Genomic DNA, 21,962 nt, shown 5'->3' on the forward strand with positions numbered 1-21,962 from the left:
AACAATACATCAATCGTTATTATTAACAAGATGTATTTTTGAATACTTTTTAAGGCAAGTACTGCAGTAGAGCAACTTTGACTTAATACTTGTGTTTGTGTACTTTGTCCACCACTTCCCCAACTCTCACAAACACAGACAAACAGGAGATATAGATAATATACTGTATACACCATACGTACGTACAGACAGACAGTAGATACTTTAGAAGTTGTTCATGCACACACACACACACACACACACACACACAGAAAAAAGCACAAGTACTTTGCAGACAGACTGCATCAGTTGCGGCCGGCCAGCCATGCCCACGACTGCAAGGAGCTGCTTCAAATATAATGAGGGTCAAACCAACATACCTATTAGCCTTAATGCTACTGGTCAGTCTGTATCTGCTTTAGAAGGGAGAAGCAAAGGACATACTGTAGGGGGTGAGAGAGAAGAGAGCAAAGGTTGTTGGAAGGTCGAGGGCTAGAAACTAGGAAACATCAGTGCCCGATTTGCTGCGGTGGCCTAGTTTGCTGCTAGATCTTCGTACTGTCTCATGCACAAAAGCACACACGCATGTGTACACACACACACACACGCACACGCATGTGTACACACCCACGCACACAAGAGAGAGGCGCGCGCGCACGCACGCACGACACACACACAGAGAGCGAGAGAGAGAACAGCCTACTTTAAGTGGAGCATACAAAAGTCAGGCAATGTAGAATGTAGCGCCATGCTTCATGCTAATACTCCCCCTACTATGTGGCAACGTTAACTGGGAAATGCATTGCAGATCAAATACATCATCACATAGAGGCCATGTTCCACTCTAGTTCCCTGATGGGATTGGAACCTATTGAGGAGATGTAAAGGTTTTCCATGTAGTCTTCAATTAACCACTTAAACCCTATATATATATACTTAATTGACCAGGTGAAATGACCAGGTGAAATGACCACGTCAAATAATTCCGAAAAACATAGAGGATGTACAAACTCCCAACGTGTCATGCTGTGTTACACAGTCAGCTTGTAAAATCTGCTATTTTCGTCAAATGTCTGCCTTTTATGACATGGAAGCTGCTAGGGTTGGCCCAGACGGTAATCCAGTCGCAGTGTGCCACGGGTTCGACTCCCGAGCCCGACACGGCCTTTACTGCATGTCTTCCCCCCCATCTCTCTCCCGTTTCCTGTCAGCCTACTGTCTGTCTCTTCAAAAAACCAATAAAAGGCATAAGCCGCAAAAAAAGATCTAAAAAAGAAAAAGAAAAAAAAGAAGATGCTAGGGTTTAGGGATGCCGCCGATGAATCGATCTTCCGATGAATCGTCGGAGTCTCCGAAATTGGGGGGGAAAAGGGGGGGGGGGGGGGGGGTTAATAGCCAAAATATAGGCTAATAAGTAAGGCTGCGTGATATATCGAACATGTACCTTCATCAGAGTGGAGAATATAAGTATAAATCAAGTTGAGCAAAGCCACTCTTCTCTGCCCCTCTCTCTAACAGACAGTCGATCGCTTGTTAAGTGCCTGCCAAGTGCCAGACAGACAATCAGATGACATGAAGGCAGTTGTAGAGTAGTGAACTGAACGTTTTCTGTTTATATCAAGTACTTCATACCAGCCCCTTATGAAACTACTTCTCCCCAAATCCAAATGCATTTCATTTTCCATCCTGAATGGCAGTAACTAGCATACAATGAGAACTGAGAAGATCTCTGCAATGGTTTACACACACGTCTCACACTCACTCACTCTCTCTCTCTATGTGGGATATACTGTACCTGCCACCTGCTCTGCCACACACTGCACCATGGTGTCTCAGCTGTTCTGATGTGCTCTGATGTGTTCCCAGCCAGCCAGGCAGGCCACTGGGCACTGCACCACATACCAGCCACAGACAGTGTGCTGCTGGTCATACATACAAATAATAGACATGAAGAAGTACTAACCAGTACACAACACACAATACATGTTCTTTTCAAGTTTCAACTTGTATTATTCACCAGCTAAATGTAGGAGTGTCGGTAACCAAATGGACCTTTATAGATCTTGAACTCTGGAGATTGTACTGTACAGTACTTCATCACATAATTTAGAAGAAGTCTACGCAATTAGAGAATGTAGAAGTTATTGTTATTTTTGATCAACATTTGCCCGTTATCTCTCCTATGGTACCAGATCTATATACAGCATGGAATACGTTTTGGGTCTGAGAGGCTAAATGTCATCAAATGGTGGTCCGTGGCTCGAATGCAGAAGAAATAATGGTCCTCGATATGAAAAGGGTTGAAAACCACTGGCCTATTCTGGGTCGAAACGCGTCCGATCCTTGTCCACGAGAGATAAATAAACCATGTGAAATGGACATGTACTTCCTCAGGGTTACTTCTCCATTTCTATTACATTATTGAGGCCTGCACCAAAATACCTCCATCTAATCTAAGAGTGCAAAAGAGTTCTGCTTTTGCAGACATGTTGCTGAACAACATGGGAACTGCACCACATACTGTAGCAGCCACAGTGTGCTGCTGCCGGTCGGCATGCATGTTCCACATCATCATCACATACTGTACTGTACATACTGTATATATCTTATGAAGTGTGCCACATACAGTACAGGAGCAGGCACAGGGGCACAGTGTGCTACTATAGATTCAACATGCGACTGCGTGCCGTTCATCATCATCAGAGAGATGCACTGAACCGGACAGGACCTCTCTGGAGGCGGTGCTGAGCTGGGCTGCAGAGACTGTCAACTGTGTCAAGACACGGAGGGCAAACACACAGAGCTCATGTACTGCAGTGCACATACAGAGCTGCATGTGCAGATCACGTGCGCACGCACACACACACACACACACACACACACACACACACACACACACACACACACACACACACACACACACACACACACACACACACACACACACACACACACACACACACACACACACACACACACACACACACACACACAGCCACACCCAACCACACACGTGTTCAGATTAAAGAAATGCACATCTCTCTCTCTCTCTCTCGTAACATCATCATGTTGACATTCTATACATCTTAGCATCAGATGTTTACTGAACTAGACTGGACGTCTACTCTGAGGGTGGGGCGTTGCTGCCTGCAATGTGACATGTAAGCACCACCAGCAACAATGACAGAAAGCTCCTCTACGTGTAGCGCCTCCATGTGGAACACGGCAGTCACTGCGGCACAGGGCGGCGTCATGGAGACAGTACAGACTCAACTTATGACTGAGACTGCGTCTTAGTTACCAATATTTGATTGCCAGGAAGAACAAAGTTGAAGGGAAGTTCCATTTAGTATGGGAGTATTTATTTGTGTTTGGGTTTGTTGCATTAAGTATAATGTCGAAATACATTACAATTGACATAACATAATCACTATTGTTATAATCCTTTAGGAGTTTAGAGGGTGTTGTCCTGTTAGTTTTGACTGCTTGTTGTGTTTTGTTTGTCTGTTTTCTCTTGTTTTTTCTTTGTATGTAATTTTTTTTTTCTGTTTGGAAATTAATGAATACTTTAAATGACAAAACAAAATTGAGACAGTACATACTACGTACTGTAATGGACGCTGCCAGGGAGACGGTCAATAACTTGAGCAAATTGATAAACCATAAAAATTATGTTCAGAATTAAAACACATGATTAATTGTGTTCCAGGGCAGACTGAAGCAGCTGGGGAAACCTTGGTAGCAAATCTAATTAAGGTCACCTTCACACAAGAATGTTATACTATCTTGCTGCGTATTGTCGGAAAGTGCGCTTCGCTTGGCAGGTGTGAAGGCTCATTCGAATTCTGGTGCGCATCAAACAATCGCATTCTAGTTCGCCAAAAAACCGGGCTGTCGCTTTCGCTTCCAAGTGCACCTGACTTCGATTCACTGCAGGTATGCAAAAAAGTCTATACCGAAGTACAGGTCTGAATCAGTGCAAATAATATCTCAATATTAACAAAAAAGGAACTAGCCAAACAAACATATTCACATTTAGCTCTTATATCATACTCGCGCCCGGGGTAAGGTAAACCCTGAGCACCAGCGTTCTTCTTTTTGACATTTGACACCACTGCAGTCATTTGTCTGCCACTGGCAAAACTCTTACACAAGATATCCGACTAACACAGTAGACACACCAAGGTCAATGCAATGACCCACCCCACCCAACCGCAGCAAACGCCATGACTACGAAGAGTCACATCGTCGTAAAAGCCAGCTTCCTTACTCGGATTATGGGAGCTGTAGTTCCAGACTCTACATACAGTAGCATTCGGAGATGGTGGAATAGTTGTCTGGCTATGTGAGACTATAGAGCGCCGCAGTCCCTCCCCCTTTCAGAAAAACGAGTGGCCCAGGAAATCAAAACCCAATGCATTCTCCCAAAGGCACTTAGGCATTTCATTTATTTAAAGACGGTTACGCCGCGGACAAAGCCAACTCGGATCGTGACAAATCATGACAATGAACACAATGTTTTGGGCCGATCAAATCATTAGAAAGGAGAAAAGAAAGTCAGGAGACAACACTATTTGTTTTGTTTTTCGACTTATAAATTATTTGATAGGCCCAAAACATTGTGTTCATTGTCATGATTTGTCACGATCCGAGTTGGCTTTGTCGGCGGCGTAACCGTCTTTAAATAAATTAAATGCCTAAGTGCCTATGGGAGAATGCATTGGGTTTTGATTTCCTGGGCCACTCGATTTTTTTGAAAGGGGGAGGGACTGCGGCGCTCTATAGTTAACCGTTTCCGCGCCATTGCCATAGATCTCCGTCAATTAAAGCCTTATTATTATTTAATGCTACCCTCAACGCCATTGCCGCAGATCAGAGGTTCCCAACCACCGGTCCGCGGACCGGAACATGTGCCACTGGTACGCGAGAAGGGAATCTCAAGTTTTCTCGTCGTATTTTCAAATCCATTTTCCTCAGGACTGAGAAAAAAGAGAGGACAAACACAGGCAGCGGATTGGCCGTTACGCGTAGAGCACGAGCCTAAATCACCCATTGAAATGCAAATGCAACCTTTCAGGCAGCCTTTGTATCATACTCGTCTGGCAGGTATATGTCTTTAAAAACCTTTTGTGCTTACTGTGCTTATTGTGCGGGGATCGGGGGACGACCACACATCTTGCCTGCCCGAAAATGTTATTCCTAGAAACTGTTTCCTGACCTTCCTTCACAAGGTCGGGAAAACTGTTTGGAAAATCAGAGGTGAAAAGGTGACTCTTCTCCTCCTTGGTAACGTCACCCGTTCATATGTGTGTGCTCAGCCGCGGAACAACAGCTGCAGCCTATTTTATCACCATCGCGCTAATGAAACAAAGCGCTATACACGCCATTTAGGTCAATGATATAACGTACATTATGTTGTGATATAATTAATAATATAGCAGCGGGCACCTTGAGGGCCTGTCAACAGTCATCCGTGAGAACGTGTTTTGATGCACGACGCAGAGGCAACGTTGCTGTGTGCGTCAGCTCATTACGGGCCGAGCAGCACTCCACCTGCCTCCAAATTGACCACAGACTCTTCATCACTTCTCTGTCTATGATCTATTATCCCGCCCTCAATGTCTTCACTTATTGTACAGTTGATGTAAAACGCATTATTCAGGCACATTGCAGCAACCTCTTTTGCACATTAGGCCCACTCTACGAAATGTCATCAAACAGCGACGCGCACCTGTGGTAACATCATTCTGCAGGGCACAGGTTTCTGCGTTAAGGGCCTTGCAAACGGCGAGCGATAAAACGCACCTATAGTTAATTTTCAATTAAACCTGTGTTTTTGCTCTGAGAAGTCGCGGTGCGACAACGCAAGCGTATTTAAGTGAGTGCAGTCCCGTGAATTTGTTGCGCGCGTGCTCGTTACGTGCACACGCCCGCGACTCACCAGACCTGGATTTTTACGCTTGCGTTGTTAGTTACGCCCCTCTTCAACAGACCTGGAGGAGACCTGTGTTGATCCAGGCAACAATGCCTGCGTTCCTCGCTTCATGTTTGCAAGGCCCATTACACTTCCATTTTTTTCCCGTGGCGCTAGAGCTTCTAGTAATAATGATGTTGTGTTTTTCTCAAGTTTCTTTTCTCGTTTTTTCATGTTATATGAAAGCAGGGAATCATAGCTTCAAATTGACATATTGGTTGTTCAGTGAGACCCACCAGTTTTGGAGATATGGTAACAGAAAACAGCGAGTTGAGAAAACAGGCTTGAAAGGTTTACTTCTGCCTGTGCTATTAATGCATTTAAAAAAAAATTAAAAAGGAGAAAAAAAAGTTTTTCTCCTCTCCAGAACAGTTAGTCTTGCCGCCATGACTGTCTCTGTATCAAAAGGAGTCACATACATGACAACACAGTTTATATATATTATATTTATGTGACATGTTGTGTTGCCGTTGCTCGTCCCTCACCTCCAGACAGATCCAGAGGGCTGCGTGGGGCCTGGGGCTCTGGCAGCATGGGGCTGTGCTGTTTGGGGGGCTCTGAGCCCAGCGCAACCAGGGGCTGCTGCAGGGGCTGCGACATACTGGAAGACCTGTCCGCTGAGAGTGGGGCAGCACCAAACTCCATGCCTAAAACCCCAGCCATGCCTCCCAGTGCAGCATGGGAGAAACCTGAGAGAGACCAGGACAGACAGACAGGAAAGGTCAGTTGCTCACATCTTATACATTGTACACCCGGTCAGGGAGGTTCACAATTCTCACACATGGTCATCAAAGTCACTTGAATGTTTTCGAAGAGCTTTGAATGTGTGGATTTACAACTGTGTGTGTGTGTGTGTGTGTGTGTGTGTGTGTGTGTGTGCGTGTGTGTGTGTGTGTGTGTGTGTGTGTGTGTGTGTGTGTGTGTGTGTGTGTGTGTCTGTGTGTGTGTGCGTGCGTGCTAGTGGTGCATTCAATTAATCGATATGGCAATATATCGATCGAAAATCCGGACGATAGGTGAATCGATCGAGAGGCTGCTGTATCGATATGGCAATAAACGGCATGAATTATCTGGGTGATCAGTGTTGCCAAACGTACCTCTGTTTAACGTTATCAAAGCCCCCCTGGCAAGTTTCAATGCACTCCCTTCTCAGACTCAGACTCCTTGTTAGGATGTTTAGACATTTATTTTAATTTAAAGATCTCTGTGGGCCTGAAAGTGCTTTATTGCATATGTGCAACGTGGTCATTATTTTGAATAAACGTTTAATCGAGATATATCTATATATATCGTATTGTGGCCTATATCGTGATACATATCCATTGTGAGATTGTAAGCAATATCCACCACTAGTGCGCGCGTGTGTGTGTGTGTGTGTGTGTGTGTGTGTGTGTGTGTTATAGACCATCTGAAATGAAAATATGTGTTTCACAGTTTTAGAGCACACCCATGGTCATAATAACAGGGACAAAGATAACAACAGATGCCAAACAAAAGTTGGCTGTGTTGACGCCAGTGTGAGGTTTTCACTGTCAGTGATGATTTGGGGTTCCATATGAACTGCTGGTGTTGTCCAGTGTGTTGTATAAAGTCCAGGCTCAAAACAGCATCAATCAGGATATTTTAGAGCACTTTGTGCTTCAGTATGTTGACAAGCTTTATGGAGATACTGATTCTGCTTTTCAGCTGGATTTGGGACCTGCCCAGAGTTCGCAAGCCTTGCTGAGCTATGAGGCCCATAGGGCTGTTTCTGTAGCGTGAGGCAGCTTGTTGTACAAGTACACCCCCTAAACATGACGCTAGTATGTCGCAGGGACTTACCCCAGTCCAACCCTTGATACTGAGTGTCAAGCAGGGAGGCACTGGGTCCCATTTTTTGCCAAGTCTTTGGTACGGCCAGGGATCGAACCTCGACCTCCCAGTCTCAGGGCGAACACTCTAATCACAAGACCACTGACCTGCCGAGAGTACACCTTCCCTATGTCACTGATCACATGACCCTAGGTTCTAGACCTCCATTTCTAGGCTTAAACAGAAGGGGAGGGGACTTTTTTTAAAATTTATTTCCACACAACAACTCTAAGTTATATTAATGGCATAGTTCAGTGTTGAAAATGAGTGGTATTCCCCTGGTATTCCTTGTGCTGTTTACATTTCAATCAAGCAACAACGACAAGAAAACAGTGATGTTGTCGTTTACTGGATATTGTACCTGAGAAAGCTCCCATCAGGTCAGAGTCCATCCTCTGGGAAGAACTGGTCTGGGAGTCTAACGGATCAGGATAACCTGCCATCATGGAAGCTATAGAGGCAAAAGAGAAACATTAAGTTCAATCATTTTTTGGGTGAAAGTTACTCTATAATATAACGCTTCTGGCCTGGCTGGCCCTGCGGCTCCAGACCATAAACACACTGACCGGACTGCATCTTCATTTAGTTCAACACTTCACTTATTCAACCAGAGAACCCACTTTGTTGTATGACAAACAGCCTATGCTGACATAGGCAGCATACAATATCATGCATACAGTATACAGACAGTTACGTCACATGTTTGAGTGGAGGTAACGATATACAAACGTTACTTTTTGTAGGTTAGATTAGTGAGGCAAGTATGTTTGATTATACGTTCATTTAGTCAGAGATATAAAGACAAGCATAGGTTTAGGTTTATTTAGTTTATTTCTTTGATTTGGCTATGTGCGTCGTTTTTCTGTTATCAGCACCTGAAATTCACAATCAAGCGGGATCTAATTCCAATTTTATGTTGCTACCCTCCTAGCTAGAAGTTACTATTCATCACAACAAAATACTAATAAAAAGAGTAAACATTGAAAGAATTCTCTGCTACATGTGGGGCTGAACAGTGACTGTGGCATAATCACAACATACCATGTGAGGTATTGCTAAATGAATGCCCTTTAATTTGTACTGTATTTTGTCTATGATACTGTATTCGTCTTTACGAATTGCAATACCAAGGTTCCTTTGATTCTGTGAATCCAATCACTCTCTCTCTCTCTGTCTCTCTCTGTCTCTCTCTGTCTTGTAGGTCTGCTATTTTTTTTAAATCGAAGAACCACTGACATAGAAACATAGCTTTTTCAGAAAACTGTCAGGATGTAGAAGACATTTTTAGAATCTGATCTCAGGTCAAAATGGGTTAATACTGGATTCTTACATGGTATTCATCATAGTAGCGTTACTGTTGTTATTGTTGTCGTGGTAATAGTAATTCCACACGAGGAGAACTCCTCCTACCTGATAGGAACTGTGTGTCCAGGCCCTGCTGTTCGGCTGCTCGCGGCCACACCTCTCCGTGGGGCTCTGGGCGCGTCGCTGATATCTGTCCCCCCGCTGTTACTTTACAACCTGCATCAGTGGAAACATTGATTGTCCAGACATTAGTTCCACCCTTCACTGTTACTAGAGTCTTGACACATTACAGATGCAAGCATGCATGCTTAATACAAAAGCATGTGAACGTATTCTCTCTTTCTCTCTCTCTCACTCTCTCTCTTGCACCCATGCAAGCACGCGCGCGCACACACACACACACACACACACCCACCCTAAATACGTGTCCACAGACAAATGGCATATATCCTGGCATGTGCGCAACGAAATTTAGCACCTGAATTTGGTCCTAAAAGCAGATATCCCAGTCTCATGCACGACAACATGCAGTGCTGCTGTTTCCCGTGAGCTGCTATGTGCCTCTGTCTCTGTCTGTCTGTATCCAGTGCAGGCTCAGTTGGCTCTGAGCTACTAACACAACTGTGAACCCTGAGCTGCAGTGCACACACACGCACATGCACATGTGCGATCTCGGTGGGGGAGTCTGGGTTGCTGTGACTTTTCACTGTCTGGTCTGGTCTGGTCCCAGGCCATACCGCAGCCAGAATTCCCCCACTCCTCCCCACCCCATCCTAGCCCACACATCCACCCCACCCGCCCCTAGCTCCTTCTGTACCCAGTCCTCATCCTCTCATCCTGCATGCACGCTGGGAGGAGGGCTCGGCTGGCATCTGCCTAATTGTCTGATCTGATTTGGCTGTTGAAATTGACACAATGGAGGGAGAGAGGTTAAAGGGGAGATGGAGAGAGAGAGGGGGGGGGGGGGGGGGAGAGACAGAGAGAGAGAGAAAGAGAGAGAGAGAGAGAGAGAGAGAGAGAGAGAGAGAGAGAGAGGGGGGGCACAGGTAAAGGGGGAAGGAAGGTAGGAAGGAAGCAAGGAAGGAAGGAGAGACAGAGGAAGGCTCTCTTGGCATCCCTCATAATACAAATAAAATGCAAACACGCCCTTCCAAATTGCCTAGCAGCGTCTATTCTACACAGGCTGACAGTAAGGCGAACAGACAGGGTGCTACCCTGCCTCTTCATATCACACACACACAGCAATTTCTCTCCATTTCTCTCTCCCTCTCTCTCTCTCTCTCTGTCTCTCTCTGGGCAAGCGGTGAGAAAACGTTCTGTTCTGGCAGGGTCAGCGATTGATTGATTGATTGATTGTTAAGAATAATCAATTTTATTTCCTTGTGGGTTTCTCTTTGCGCGGTTTTGTTTCGGAACACAGTGTCTCGGCAGTCGGCACGCGAGGGGCAGTAGTCACGCTGTGTGCCATATAACCATAACCCCAGCGGACGAGGAAGGTTACAACACAGAGTAGACCATCCCACATAGAGGTGACCAAACTGCACCCACACGCACATGTCAGCATTTCTGGTTCAGCAGTGAAGCATAATGCTGTGAAAACAAAAAATTTATAAAAGAAAAACATGTCCTTATTGTGCTGCCGACAGCCACTGAAATCAGAAAGGTCTCTCTCTCTCTGTGTGCATATTAAATACACAGCCGGGAACCTCAACACAAGATTTTCAACTCAGCTTTCACTGGGTGGAACATCATTACTTGGGCTTTTATATTGCTCTACAAACTACAAGTTACAACATATCACATTATCATTGCGACTGTGAAAATAAAAGGCATTCTCCTTTAACACAGCATGTAACCCAGACGCACATGGGCAGAGAAACATGAGACATACTGTACTGTAACATTGACCCGACTTGGGAGTTGATTTTACATCAGGTTAGATAGACAGTGATCCACAACTGTGACACAAGCATTTTAAAGTCTGATCTTTATTTGAATCAGTCCCAGTCGTCCAACAGCAGAACCTCCCAGCAAGGACACACAGTCTGACCCACTCATTGTACTGTCTCCAAGGACACACACACACACACACACACACACACACACACACACACACACACACACACACACTGAACGGAGACAGACAGACAGGAAAGGAAAGGTACTATATGTTTACCCAGGGTAACTGGACTAAGCTCAAGAACTTGTTTACAGCCAGGCCCTGCTCATAGAATATTTCATGGTAGGGGTTCAATGCCTTGCTCAAGGGCACTTCAGCGGTAGTAATTTTAACGTGCCGGTCCGGGGATACGAACTAGCGACCTTCCGATATCAAGACCGCTCCGCAAACCGTTCGGCCACCGCTGCCCAGACAGACAGACAGACAGAGCTTCAAAGTACGTCATAGTAAGTTACTAATGATATATTCTTATATATTATTTTCATTGAATATTACCTATTCAGGTCTAGCTCAGCGGTCCAGGCACCTTGGCTGGTAATCCAGTCTGGCAGTGTGCCGCGGGTTCGACTCCCGAACCCGACAGCATTTACTGCATGTCATCCCCCCCCCCATCTCTCTCCCCATTTCAGCCTACTGTCTGAGTGTCTGTCCCTCCATTCATAAAATAAAAAACGAAAGCCACAAAAAAACCCATAAAAAAACAACCTATTCAAACAATGTAAAATACAAAATGTTCTCAACTATCAATCAATAATTGTGATATTATACATTACATATTACAGTACTTACATTGTATTTGTATATGTTGGTACAAAAAAACAAGGATACGATCTTGCTAAATGTTCTAAAATGAATAACACACACGCACACGCACCCGCACACACACTGCGGCACTCGTGTGTGGTGTTGTACTGCAATGTAAAGTAGGTTATGTCATTTGGTCTAGACTAGTTCAGGCGTTTTCCTTATTTTGTGTCACTCTCACTCCCTCAGCCATTGGTTTCTGTCTCTCTCACTCAGACTCCCTTGGAGCTATTTGTCTCTCTCTCTGTCTCCCTGTCTCTCTGTCTCCCTCGGCCATTTGTTCTGTCTCTCTCTCACTCACACTCTCTCTCTCTCGCCCATGCTATTGGTTCTGTCTCTCGCTCTCTCTCTCTCTCCATTTTAGTGCACTCTGTACTCAGTGTACTGTGTTGTCTGACCCACATCATTATTACCAAGTGACCGTGTGTGTGTTCAGCACTTTGTGACCTTGTTCTTGATAAGTGTTATATAAATAAAGCTTTATTATTATTATTATCACTGCTGCCGTAGGTATCGACCATCACTAGGTGTGTGTGTGTGTGTGTGTGTGTGTGTGTGTGTGTGTGTTAGGGATGGGTTCGATTAATCGATTATCGTTAATAGGACACACGGATGAGGACACACGAAATAATCGATAATCCAAACAGGACAGGGCTATAGGCCTACCAAAGTGTGCCTGGGATGTGTCTGTGTAGCTGCATGACTGAGAAGAGTGTGAGTGGATATTGATTCCAAGATACAGGTTTGGAGGATTTACATTTACACATCCCTAGTGTGTGTGTGTGTGTGTGTGTGTGTGTGCGCGCGCGCGCGTGCGTGTGTCTTCTGTATTTATCTTGTCATGGTAGAAGAGCCATCATTCTCAGGGTAGTCCAGCTGTCTATGGTCCAAGTGACTGTGTGTGTGTGTGTGTGTGTGTGTGCGCGCGCGCGCGCGCGTGCGCGTGCGCGCGCGCGTGTGTGTGTGTGTGTGTGTGTGTGTGTGTGTGTGTGTGTGTGTGTGTGTGTGTGTGTGAAATGAAATGAGAGATTCTTTAGAAGCCAGACAGTTGTGCTACTGTACTAAAGGGTCTCAAGATAAGCTAGCTAACGCTACACTGTACAAAGCCAAAACTCCAGCTGTCCTGTACTCCGGACGACCCCGGCCAGCCCCTCCTTGCTCCCCCGGCCCAAATATCAGCTCCTCTGGCTGTGACTCACTGATTAAGGCTAGGGCAACTGCATAAGGACCAAATATCAGCTCCTCTGGCTGTGACTCACTGATTAAGGCTAGGGCCACTGCATAAGGACCAAAGACAAACAGCAGAGCATTAATTAGACACAGGGTGACTTGCAAAACAGCCCTCGACCACTTCAAAAAATGTGTCAGAATTAGCTCTGGTCCATAGCCAATGCTTCTATGATTCTGCCCTGCATTGGCTATGCTACTTTCGCTTTTAACTCTCACATGGAACTCAGACCAGCCTCTCCTCTTTAGCATAAATAAAAAGAACGTTTTTGCTACTCACCAAACAAAGGCGGCTTTTTGGCCAAAAAGGGATTTTGTTTCCACCGGGAAAAAAGTACCGTTTATACGTGTGGTGGGGGGCTCAGAGTGGCGAGTGCAGCCACTAAGGAAAGTAGGCTTTCTAATGACACAACCCACCTTTGTTATGGTGAGTACACAGAATGTGTGTGACAGAAAAGGCCATTAATTTCAGACAACTCCAGACTAAATAACACACACACACACACACACACACACACACACACACACACACACACACACACACACACACACACACACACACACACACACACACACACACACACACACACACACACACACACACACACACACACACACACACACACACACACACACACACACACACACACACACACACACACACACACACACACACACACACACACACACACACACACACACACACACACACACACACAGCTTCCGAAATGAATGACAAATATAAACATTTTCAATTCAAACTTCAGTCTGTGTCTGGCCTGACTCATCAACTGAGATGCTTGCAGACCATCCATATCTGTACTAGTTAACGTCACCTTGGGCTAAAGGATTACGGCTACAGTAAGACTAAAAAAAAATACATCGCATGGATGCACCTGGGACGTATCCTCAGTGATGTATCCCCAGTGATGTATCCCGAGGTCATCAGGGTTTCGGGTCTCCCAACAGCCTCACTCAGGTGACCCAGCCGGGGTGATCAAGTCCCGACTTACGTACGTCCCATGCAGGGAAAACCAGGGCCACACAATCCGTTCCTCCCGAACTATACTCTGCCGGGACTGGGAGGTACTATTCCCGGCGCGTGGGAAGGACTAGGCTCTGTGGTTTGACTCCTGAAAATAGAAGAAATATCACTTACCGTACTTTTTAATTAAATTAACATTAGCATTTCTTTTTTTACGTTCTGTCAACAGTAATCAACTCCTCGTGGGACCGTTCCCATCACTGAACCAGTGTGCAGTACGTCAGTCAAAGCAACAGTGGCACAAGTGTGCCTCTAGAATTCCAACTCAATCAGTTTGAGAGGAAGAAAAATCAAACATGCCCAAATGCACATTTTAGTTTTTTAGTACAGAGGGCCTGGTGAGCAAGCAGTGCAGCCAAGGAGACTAATGGCTGAGGGACTAATGCGCTGTGGGAGAGGGTTATGTGCGCTGACAGGCTGTGGAGGAGCAACGAGGACTAAGGTGCATGGGATGTGACAACACCCCTGTGATGTGTGTGCATGCGTGCGTTGGTGCGTGCGTGTCTCTGCCTTTTTTTTACCTTTATTTAACCAGTAAAAACACATTGAGACTGTGTCTCTTTTTCAAGTGGGAACTGGCCAAGAGGCAGAATACATAATTACACTTCAAAGCTACATCGTACATGTCAAGTTATACAACTTGCCAATATTAATAAATCCATGAGAATACCTCCAGAAACCTATACAATATATACAACAATACTACAAAATGGTACACTAACAATAACCAGGTACAAGACATTTTTCACACAAATACAAAAAAGTACATTTTGGACGGGGACCAACAAACTAAAATATATGGGCATATGCGAAGGCTAGTACACATCCGAATGTGCAGGTATTGGACTGTACAGTTAAGATGATCCTTCTCAGGGGAACTTTCAAGGCCAATTTTAGTCTGGCTTGCAGGTCATTCCACGACCAGGGACCAAATAAAGCAAGACACTTTTGACAACACACACACACACACACACACACACACACACACACACACATACAGTGTCTATGCGCACAACCACCCTTTACCCTACTTTCTCCTGTCCTCCCTTTGCATCTCAGATTATGTCAATCCATTTTACACACCTTTACCTAGCCAGCCTCAAACCAGACCACAACCAAAGCTTCACGGCCGTTCATCCTCCTTGCATCAACCTCTCGTCACACTTCAGGGAGTTTCCGAGAGGGATCTTATGCTGCCTTGAAAGCAGGAAACTGCTTTACGGCCAAGCTACACCGGGTATGTGTGCGTTTGACGTAAGCGCACTGCGCGCACAAAGTATGCGTGCGAAATGCCCCGGCTACACCAGATCTGTGGCGCGCGGCAGATTTGTGCGGGACCTTCCGGGAGGATATATAGATACGCGCGCATGGGGGCATAAGCACGTAAAAAAATTAGAACCGATCCTATTTTTAGAGCATGCGTATGATGGCCCGCGGTATTCGTGCGTCTGGTGTAGCTGGTATCATTGACATATATTGGTCCTATCCAAACGCACTGTACGCGCGCAGTAAACGCATACGCACGCGCGCAAAATTGCCTGGTGTAGCTTGGCCGTCAGATGCTCTGGCCACCAAACGGCCTGGCCAATCAGCGGCAGCTAGAGGCGGGGTCAAGGCGACACTGTGTATGCCTTGATCCCGCCTCTAGCTGCCGCTGATTGGCCAGGCCGTTTGGTGGCCGGAGCATCAAGTCTGCCTGAGAGTTCCCATATGGGAGCAGGAGGGGGGAACCCTGCTCTGCCCCATCTGGCAGAAGTCAGGTTAAGATTTTCCTGCAACTGATCACAACGTCATAGCAAGAACAACACGGCAGAAAGCATGGCACCCTAGTGGTATTATAAGTACAATTGCAGGGGCGGCGGTGGCTCAGGGGTAGAGTGCCTGGATGGGAACCGCAAGGTTGCCAGTTCGAACCCGGGCTCCCCCAGAGTTACTGTCGAAGTGTCCTTGAGCAAGACACTGAACCCCTAATTGCTCCCGATGTGCTAGTTGGTGCCTTGCATGGTTTCCGCTGCCATCGGTGTGTGAATGGGTGAATGTAATGCACAATCTATGTAAAGCGCCTTGGATAAAGGCGCTATATAAATGCACCATTTACCATTTACCATTTACAATTATAAAACTGTGTACTTCTACTTTTCCTGCAGGCATCCAGTTTATTTATTCGCTCAGAACCGAAACCTTTTGGAGATTGAAAACATTCTAGTTGAACAGGAATGAGTTAAGATGTTTTTTTCTGGAATGCCGCAGTAGAGTGCTTTGTAAGTAACCTAAAAGTGTTGTACACTGGATTTTGTAGTCTGCCTTTGGAATCGTCAGCCATTATTCTCTATGAAGAAATAGCACTACTTTTAACAATGTGTTCTAATTTGTCATGGATTTCATGTTATCGGGCCCTGAAGTGAAGCAGGAAGACACAGCTCTGTGGCACAAACCATACTTCAAAGGAAAAGGGAGAGAATTAGAATTCAGTGAAGCAAGTCGTCTCCTATGTGATACATGCGCTCTCTGCAAAACTTCAACAGCAATGTCATGATTTAAGCTGGGCTTACACTCTGCAATATTTGAGCCTCACAATTTTCACTGAGTCATAGCGAATTTGACATTTCCTTCGTGCACTGTGTGGGGGGTTGAGGAGCCGATTGACTGTTGGGATAAATTAGGACTAATCAGAATTGCACCACGCGAGGTAAAGTGGCAGCAGGCAGACACTATTACGACCCGAGGGTGTAATATAATATTAATGCGTTAACAACAAGGTGACATTGGAAGTTCCGATGCAGCCAGGGAGCCATGGGTAATCAGTAATCACACAGCCCCAACTGGGGACTGGAGGATGTAGTTTCAGGCCTTTCGTTTAGGATGTGTCTGCCACTGTTGACCACATCAGTGATTTCATTTTCAGATCACATTCTTCTTCAACTTTATGACACGTTGTAGTTTGTAGTTTGTTTGATTGTACTTGGGCAGTTATGACTGTGATAGTATAAACATATTTTTATATTGCCGTTATATTTACTAACTTGATGTGTGCATCATCATGCAAATAGGCCATAGAGATTATTGACTTTCAAAACAAATTGAGAAACGTTGTCAATAATCATCATCGTTTTTGTGTTTATTCCATTTGATTCCTCTGGGCTTTCAAATGAAACTTTATTGACAATTGTATTTTTGATTTGATTTATTTGAAAAGCAATAAAACCACATGGCTACAGCAGTTTGAGGATTACACAAGAAAGTCCTGAGACTACAATACAAAACACATGGCAGATTGGCAGTAGCATACACAGTTACAATAACAGTGTGAGCGCCCAAGTCGGGGCTTGATAATCGGAGTGGTGTGTGTGTGTGTGTGTGTGTGTGTGTGTGTGCGCGTGCACATAAACCGTGAGATTTGGCCATGGAACGATTTGCTCGTACAGTAGTATAGTATAGTAGAGTAGTAGTGTGCTTTATCAGACCTCGAGCTTCGGTGACGGATGCATGGAGCATTGGATCAGCACTTTACACAACTCCTGACTCATGTGAACACGCACGCACTCACATGTACACGCTTATAAATGACACACACACACACACACACACACACACACACACACACACACACACACACACACACACACACACACACCTTTAAATGGGGAACTAGCAGAGCAGATGAAAGGCTTTCTGCCTGCAGAAAAGACTTGAGTAAGGCAGGAATTATGTCGCTACCAGCTCAAGGATTAAAGCCCATCATGAATATTTAGGGGAGATTTATCCCTCATTTCAAGAAAGTCACTTCTTCATGTCTAGAAAGGCTGATGGTGTAGCTTCCTCTGGTAGGAATAGTGCCCATCAAAAACAGAGTTTAGAACGTGTGTGTGCGCGACTGCGTGTGCGTGTATTTCTTCATCACTTGTCTCGTTTAACAACAACAAAAGAACATTGATGATATGAATTCACCTGATAATTTCTAGTCAAACTGTAGGATGTTCTCTCTCTCTCTCTCTCTCTCTCTCTCTCTCTCTCTCATCAAGAACTTTATCACATTGGCAAAGTGGCTCATGTGTTGTAGCATGTTTTACAAGGACTCGACAGGTCAAACCACTGTCGTCCGGTATATTTTCAGGGCATGTCACGAAAAATGTTAAACATTTGTTCAAAACATTTTGAAAATACCAGATCTTCAAGTTTCGATTGGTTGTGAGCTTGTGGACCTGCTATTATTGCCACATGATGACACATCATAAAATAAACCATAAAATATGGTACGTGTGTGTTGTGTGGCTTTACTAATCTGCTGTCTCCCCTTTCCTCCTTTCCCTCTGTCCTTCCCCTTTCGATTCATCTCTCCCTCTGTTTAAGTAGGGCAGCCTACCTCATATAGATTCCCCCAAGGGGGGAGAGAGAAGAAGAATCACACGACTCTAGCCTCTATATAATGGTAGATAGGTAGAAAAAGTGAGCTATTATAACATCAGTGTGAAATGGCAGGAAGGAAGACTCATCTTCGTCTTCCATTTTAGGCAGATTTTACTTCTGTGAAGAATAAAGCAAAGACTTCTGCTGTTCCTCTGCTCCCCTTTTCAAAAAGCCAATAACAATTGTATTATTGCTAAGTAGAGACAGCAGCCCCTCCGTCTGAACAATAACGAAATCCTCTCCACGGCACGGCGCACGCAGGGCCTTCTGATCTCTGGGCTGAGAGAGAGGCAACAAACACACAGCCACATGCTGGAATCCCTTTTGGTGTTAGCATTATGTTATGCTTTAGCTATTGAAAAATAGCAGATCTACTGTTGGTGGCGTGCTATGAGCTTGTAGGTCTGCTATTTTTGAAAGATCGAAGAACAACTGACATAGAAACATAGCTTTTTCAGAAAACTGTCAGGATGTAGAAGACATTTTTAGAATCTGATCTCAGGTCAAAAAGAGAAGTATTTCAAATGGGGAAAAAAGGGAAAATAAAAGCTTGAGAGAGGGTATGAGTAAAGCATCTTTTAGAGATTAGTGGAGAGATTTAGTTCAGGTTCAGTACAGAATGAGAAACCCAACACCAGGTAAGTGTGTTAAACAGCTTTATTAGTATATTATATAAGGTGCAGACAGAATGTGCTTTAAAATAGGTAGCATTTAATTATGACAGAAACGTTTGATGGATGTACAAACAGAAAGAAAGTCTATTTCCACCTGGTAGTAATCTGTGCGCGTCAAAGAGTACAAACACAAGGAGTATAAATTCAAATCTAGAAGGACTAATAAGTTGTTAAAATGAACAAAAAATTTGCAATCTTGATTATGTAGGCTACTACAATATTAAACAATATCAACATGGAATGTGATGAAAATAATAAATAAAGATTATTTCATCTAAATGGTTTTTTAGACAATGGTTTTGCTATATTGTGAAAAAAAAGAAGGCTAAAAAATCTGATCCGTTTTAATAACCTATGGGACATTCTTTAAATCAATGATTGTCAATACATTAACATTCTACAGAATACCCGTGTGACTCTCCAAGCATGTGAAGAAGCTGAACAAAGGTACATTATAGCTTCTAAACTATTAACAGAAGGTAAGCAGGGTGGGTTACAGGTCGACTCGGGGGAGCTACTGTACTCTCATACATGTGTTCGAGTGGTTAAAAAGTACTCCTACTGTAAAACAAGGGTTTTGACAGACATGTATGTATACTACCGGGTGGTGTCGAGTGCTTTGCACACTCGACTCTACAGTATGTGAGTGTGCAGGCCAGGGTTGGGTGTTGACAGATCGGGCTTGTGGCGGGCGATGGCAGGCTAGAGTTCAGAAACACTCAAAAGACAGGGTTGGCGATGACAGAGGGACTGTTACAGTACGCCTGTAGTGGGGTCGGGTGTGTGTCTGTGTGTGTGTGTGTGTGTGTGTGCGCGCGCATGTGTGTGTGTGTGTGTTCTTGTCTGTTCTCTCCTCAGGTACCGCCCTGTGAGCTTCAGACTGAGTTGATTGAACAGTATGAACACACTAGTAGTGCAGGTCAATCAACTGAACAGGTCAAGGACTGGGGAAGAGTACAGACATGGCTAGTGGGCCATTCAGCAGGGCTGTCTGTCATCTTAGTGGCAACTCAGTAGTAGTGACTTCAATTTCTATAGGATTTGTTTGTGTTATACTGTACGTGTGTTAGTGTTTTGTGTCTGCCGGCTTATAACTTCTTGTGTTAGACAGAATTTAGCTGTCATTCGAAACATACTCTATACTGTACGTGTTTGGTGGTTCTGTTTATGTTAATACCCCATGTTAATAACTTCTTCTTTAGTTTATACATTTGTTGTCTTCACTTCCCTTTTCTCAGATGATTTTATTTTGGCGTAATCCCCACATTTTGTGGTTGTGTGTGTGTGCTTGCCTTAAAGTGTGAGGACACAACCATTTAATATGGCATATGGCAGCCAAGTCTATGGACTTTAAATGTTATGTTTGAGATGTCATGTGGCCAATATAAATACATCTTGTGACTGATTTCGTTGTATACAATAATAACACACTGCACTACAGGCACTCAGAAAACTAGCTAAGGATACAAGTTATTATTTAGTTTATATTTTTATTATAGAAAACAAACTGAACCCTTACGTACAGTAGTTGAAAACAAAATGCTATGCAGATAGCGTTTCTAAACCGAGTAACATTTGTAAGCTAGAGATCTGAACTGCAGCAACAGAGTGACAACAGGTGTGTGCGCGCGCGTGTGTGTGTGTGTGTGTGTGTGTGTGTGTGTGTGTGTGTATGTAGTGTGCGTGCATGCATGCGTGTGAGTGAAACGGGGAAGAAGAAAGGTGCAGAAAAGCTGAAGCACAGCTGATTGACAGTCGCCATGGCGATGGAGGCGGGGTCTAGTCCTCTGAAGCATGGGATTGGAGAAGAGAGGAGGAGGAGGAGAGGAGAAAAGGGTGGAGGAGGAGAGGAAAATGTAGAAGTATACAGACATGAGAAGAAGGAGCATAGTATCGAAGGAAGACAGGAATTAAACAACGAATAATGGAAAATATACAAATTAGGTAACATCAATAGAGAGAGTCAGAGAGAGAGAGAGAGATAGAGAGAGGGAGAGAGAGAGATGAATGGAGAGGGGAAAGGGGAAGGACAGAGGGAAAGGAGGAAAGGGGAGACAGCAGATTAGTAAAGCCACACAACACACACGTACCATATTTTATACTTCATCATATGATCGTGTCATCATGCGGCAATAATAATAGCAGGTCCACAAGCTCACAACCAATCGTAAAACTTGAAGATCTGGTATTTTCAAAAATGTTTCGAACAACATTTTTGAACATTTTTCGTGACATGCCCTGAAGAAAATAGCACTGCACGACAGTGGTTTGAACTGTCGAGTCCTTGTAAAACATGCAACAACAACACATGAGCCACTTTGCCGATGTGATAAAGTTCTTGATTCGTCTCGTCTATCTGGAGAGGGAGAGCTGTTGTTGAAGTGTCAAGTGTTGACATGAATCAAGTGCACTTTGAAGCAGGTCAAGTATTTTAAAACGATACTATTGAAACGTATCCTGCTTTAACCATGCAGTAGTGTCATGCATTCATGCAGCAGCTCAACACGCACATACAAGCACGCATGCGCTCGCACACACACACACACACACACACACACACACCATACGTTCTCAATAGTGCGACCCAGTTACTACTTGTACATGGAGCATCCTGTCCCCGGGGTGCACGGTGAGTACAACACTGATGAATGGAACTGGTGCATCTGCATGAGGGCCAGATGCTTTATATGACCTACGTAGCGCTACAGGAGCGCGTTCCGTTATACAGTAGAGTAG

General features: G+C 44.6%; 1 protein-coding gene across 1 annotated transcript in view; it reads right to left on the reverse strand.

Annotated features, from left to right (window-relative positions):
• The window catches only part of LOC308336585 (uncharacterized protein), a 114,618-nt gene that overhangs the window by 54,059 nt on the left and 38,597 nt on the right, over window positions 1-21,962 (reverse strand). Inside the window, exons 3-5 of the mRNA XM_080794001.1 lie at window positions 9,215-9,325; window positions 8,166-8,255; window positions 6,439-6,642 (exon numbers count right to left, since the gene is read on the reverse strand). Of these exons, the coding sequence (XP_080650127.1) occupies window positions 6,439-6,642; window positions 8,166-8,255; window positions 9,215-9,325 (405 nt within the window). The remainder of the gene's footprint in view (window positions 1-6,438; window positions 6,643-8,165; window positions 8,256-9,214; window positions 9,326-21,962) is intronic.

The sequence above is a fragment of the Protomyctophum bolini genome, assembly GCF_963924005.1.
Source record: "Protomyctophum bolini genome assembly, chromosome: 21".
In the NCBI taxonomy this organism is placed as follows: Eukaryota; Metazoa; Chordata; class Actinopteri; order Myctophiformes; family Myctophidae; genus Protomyctophum; species Protomyctophum bolini.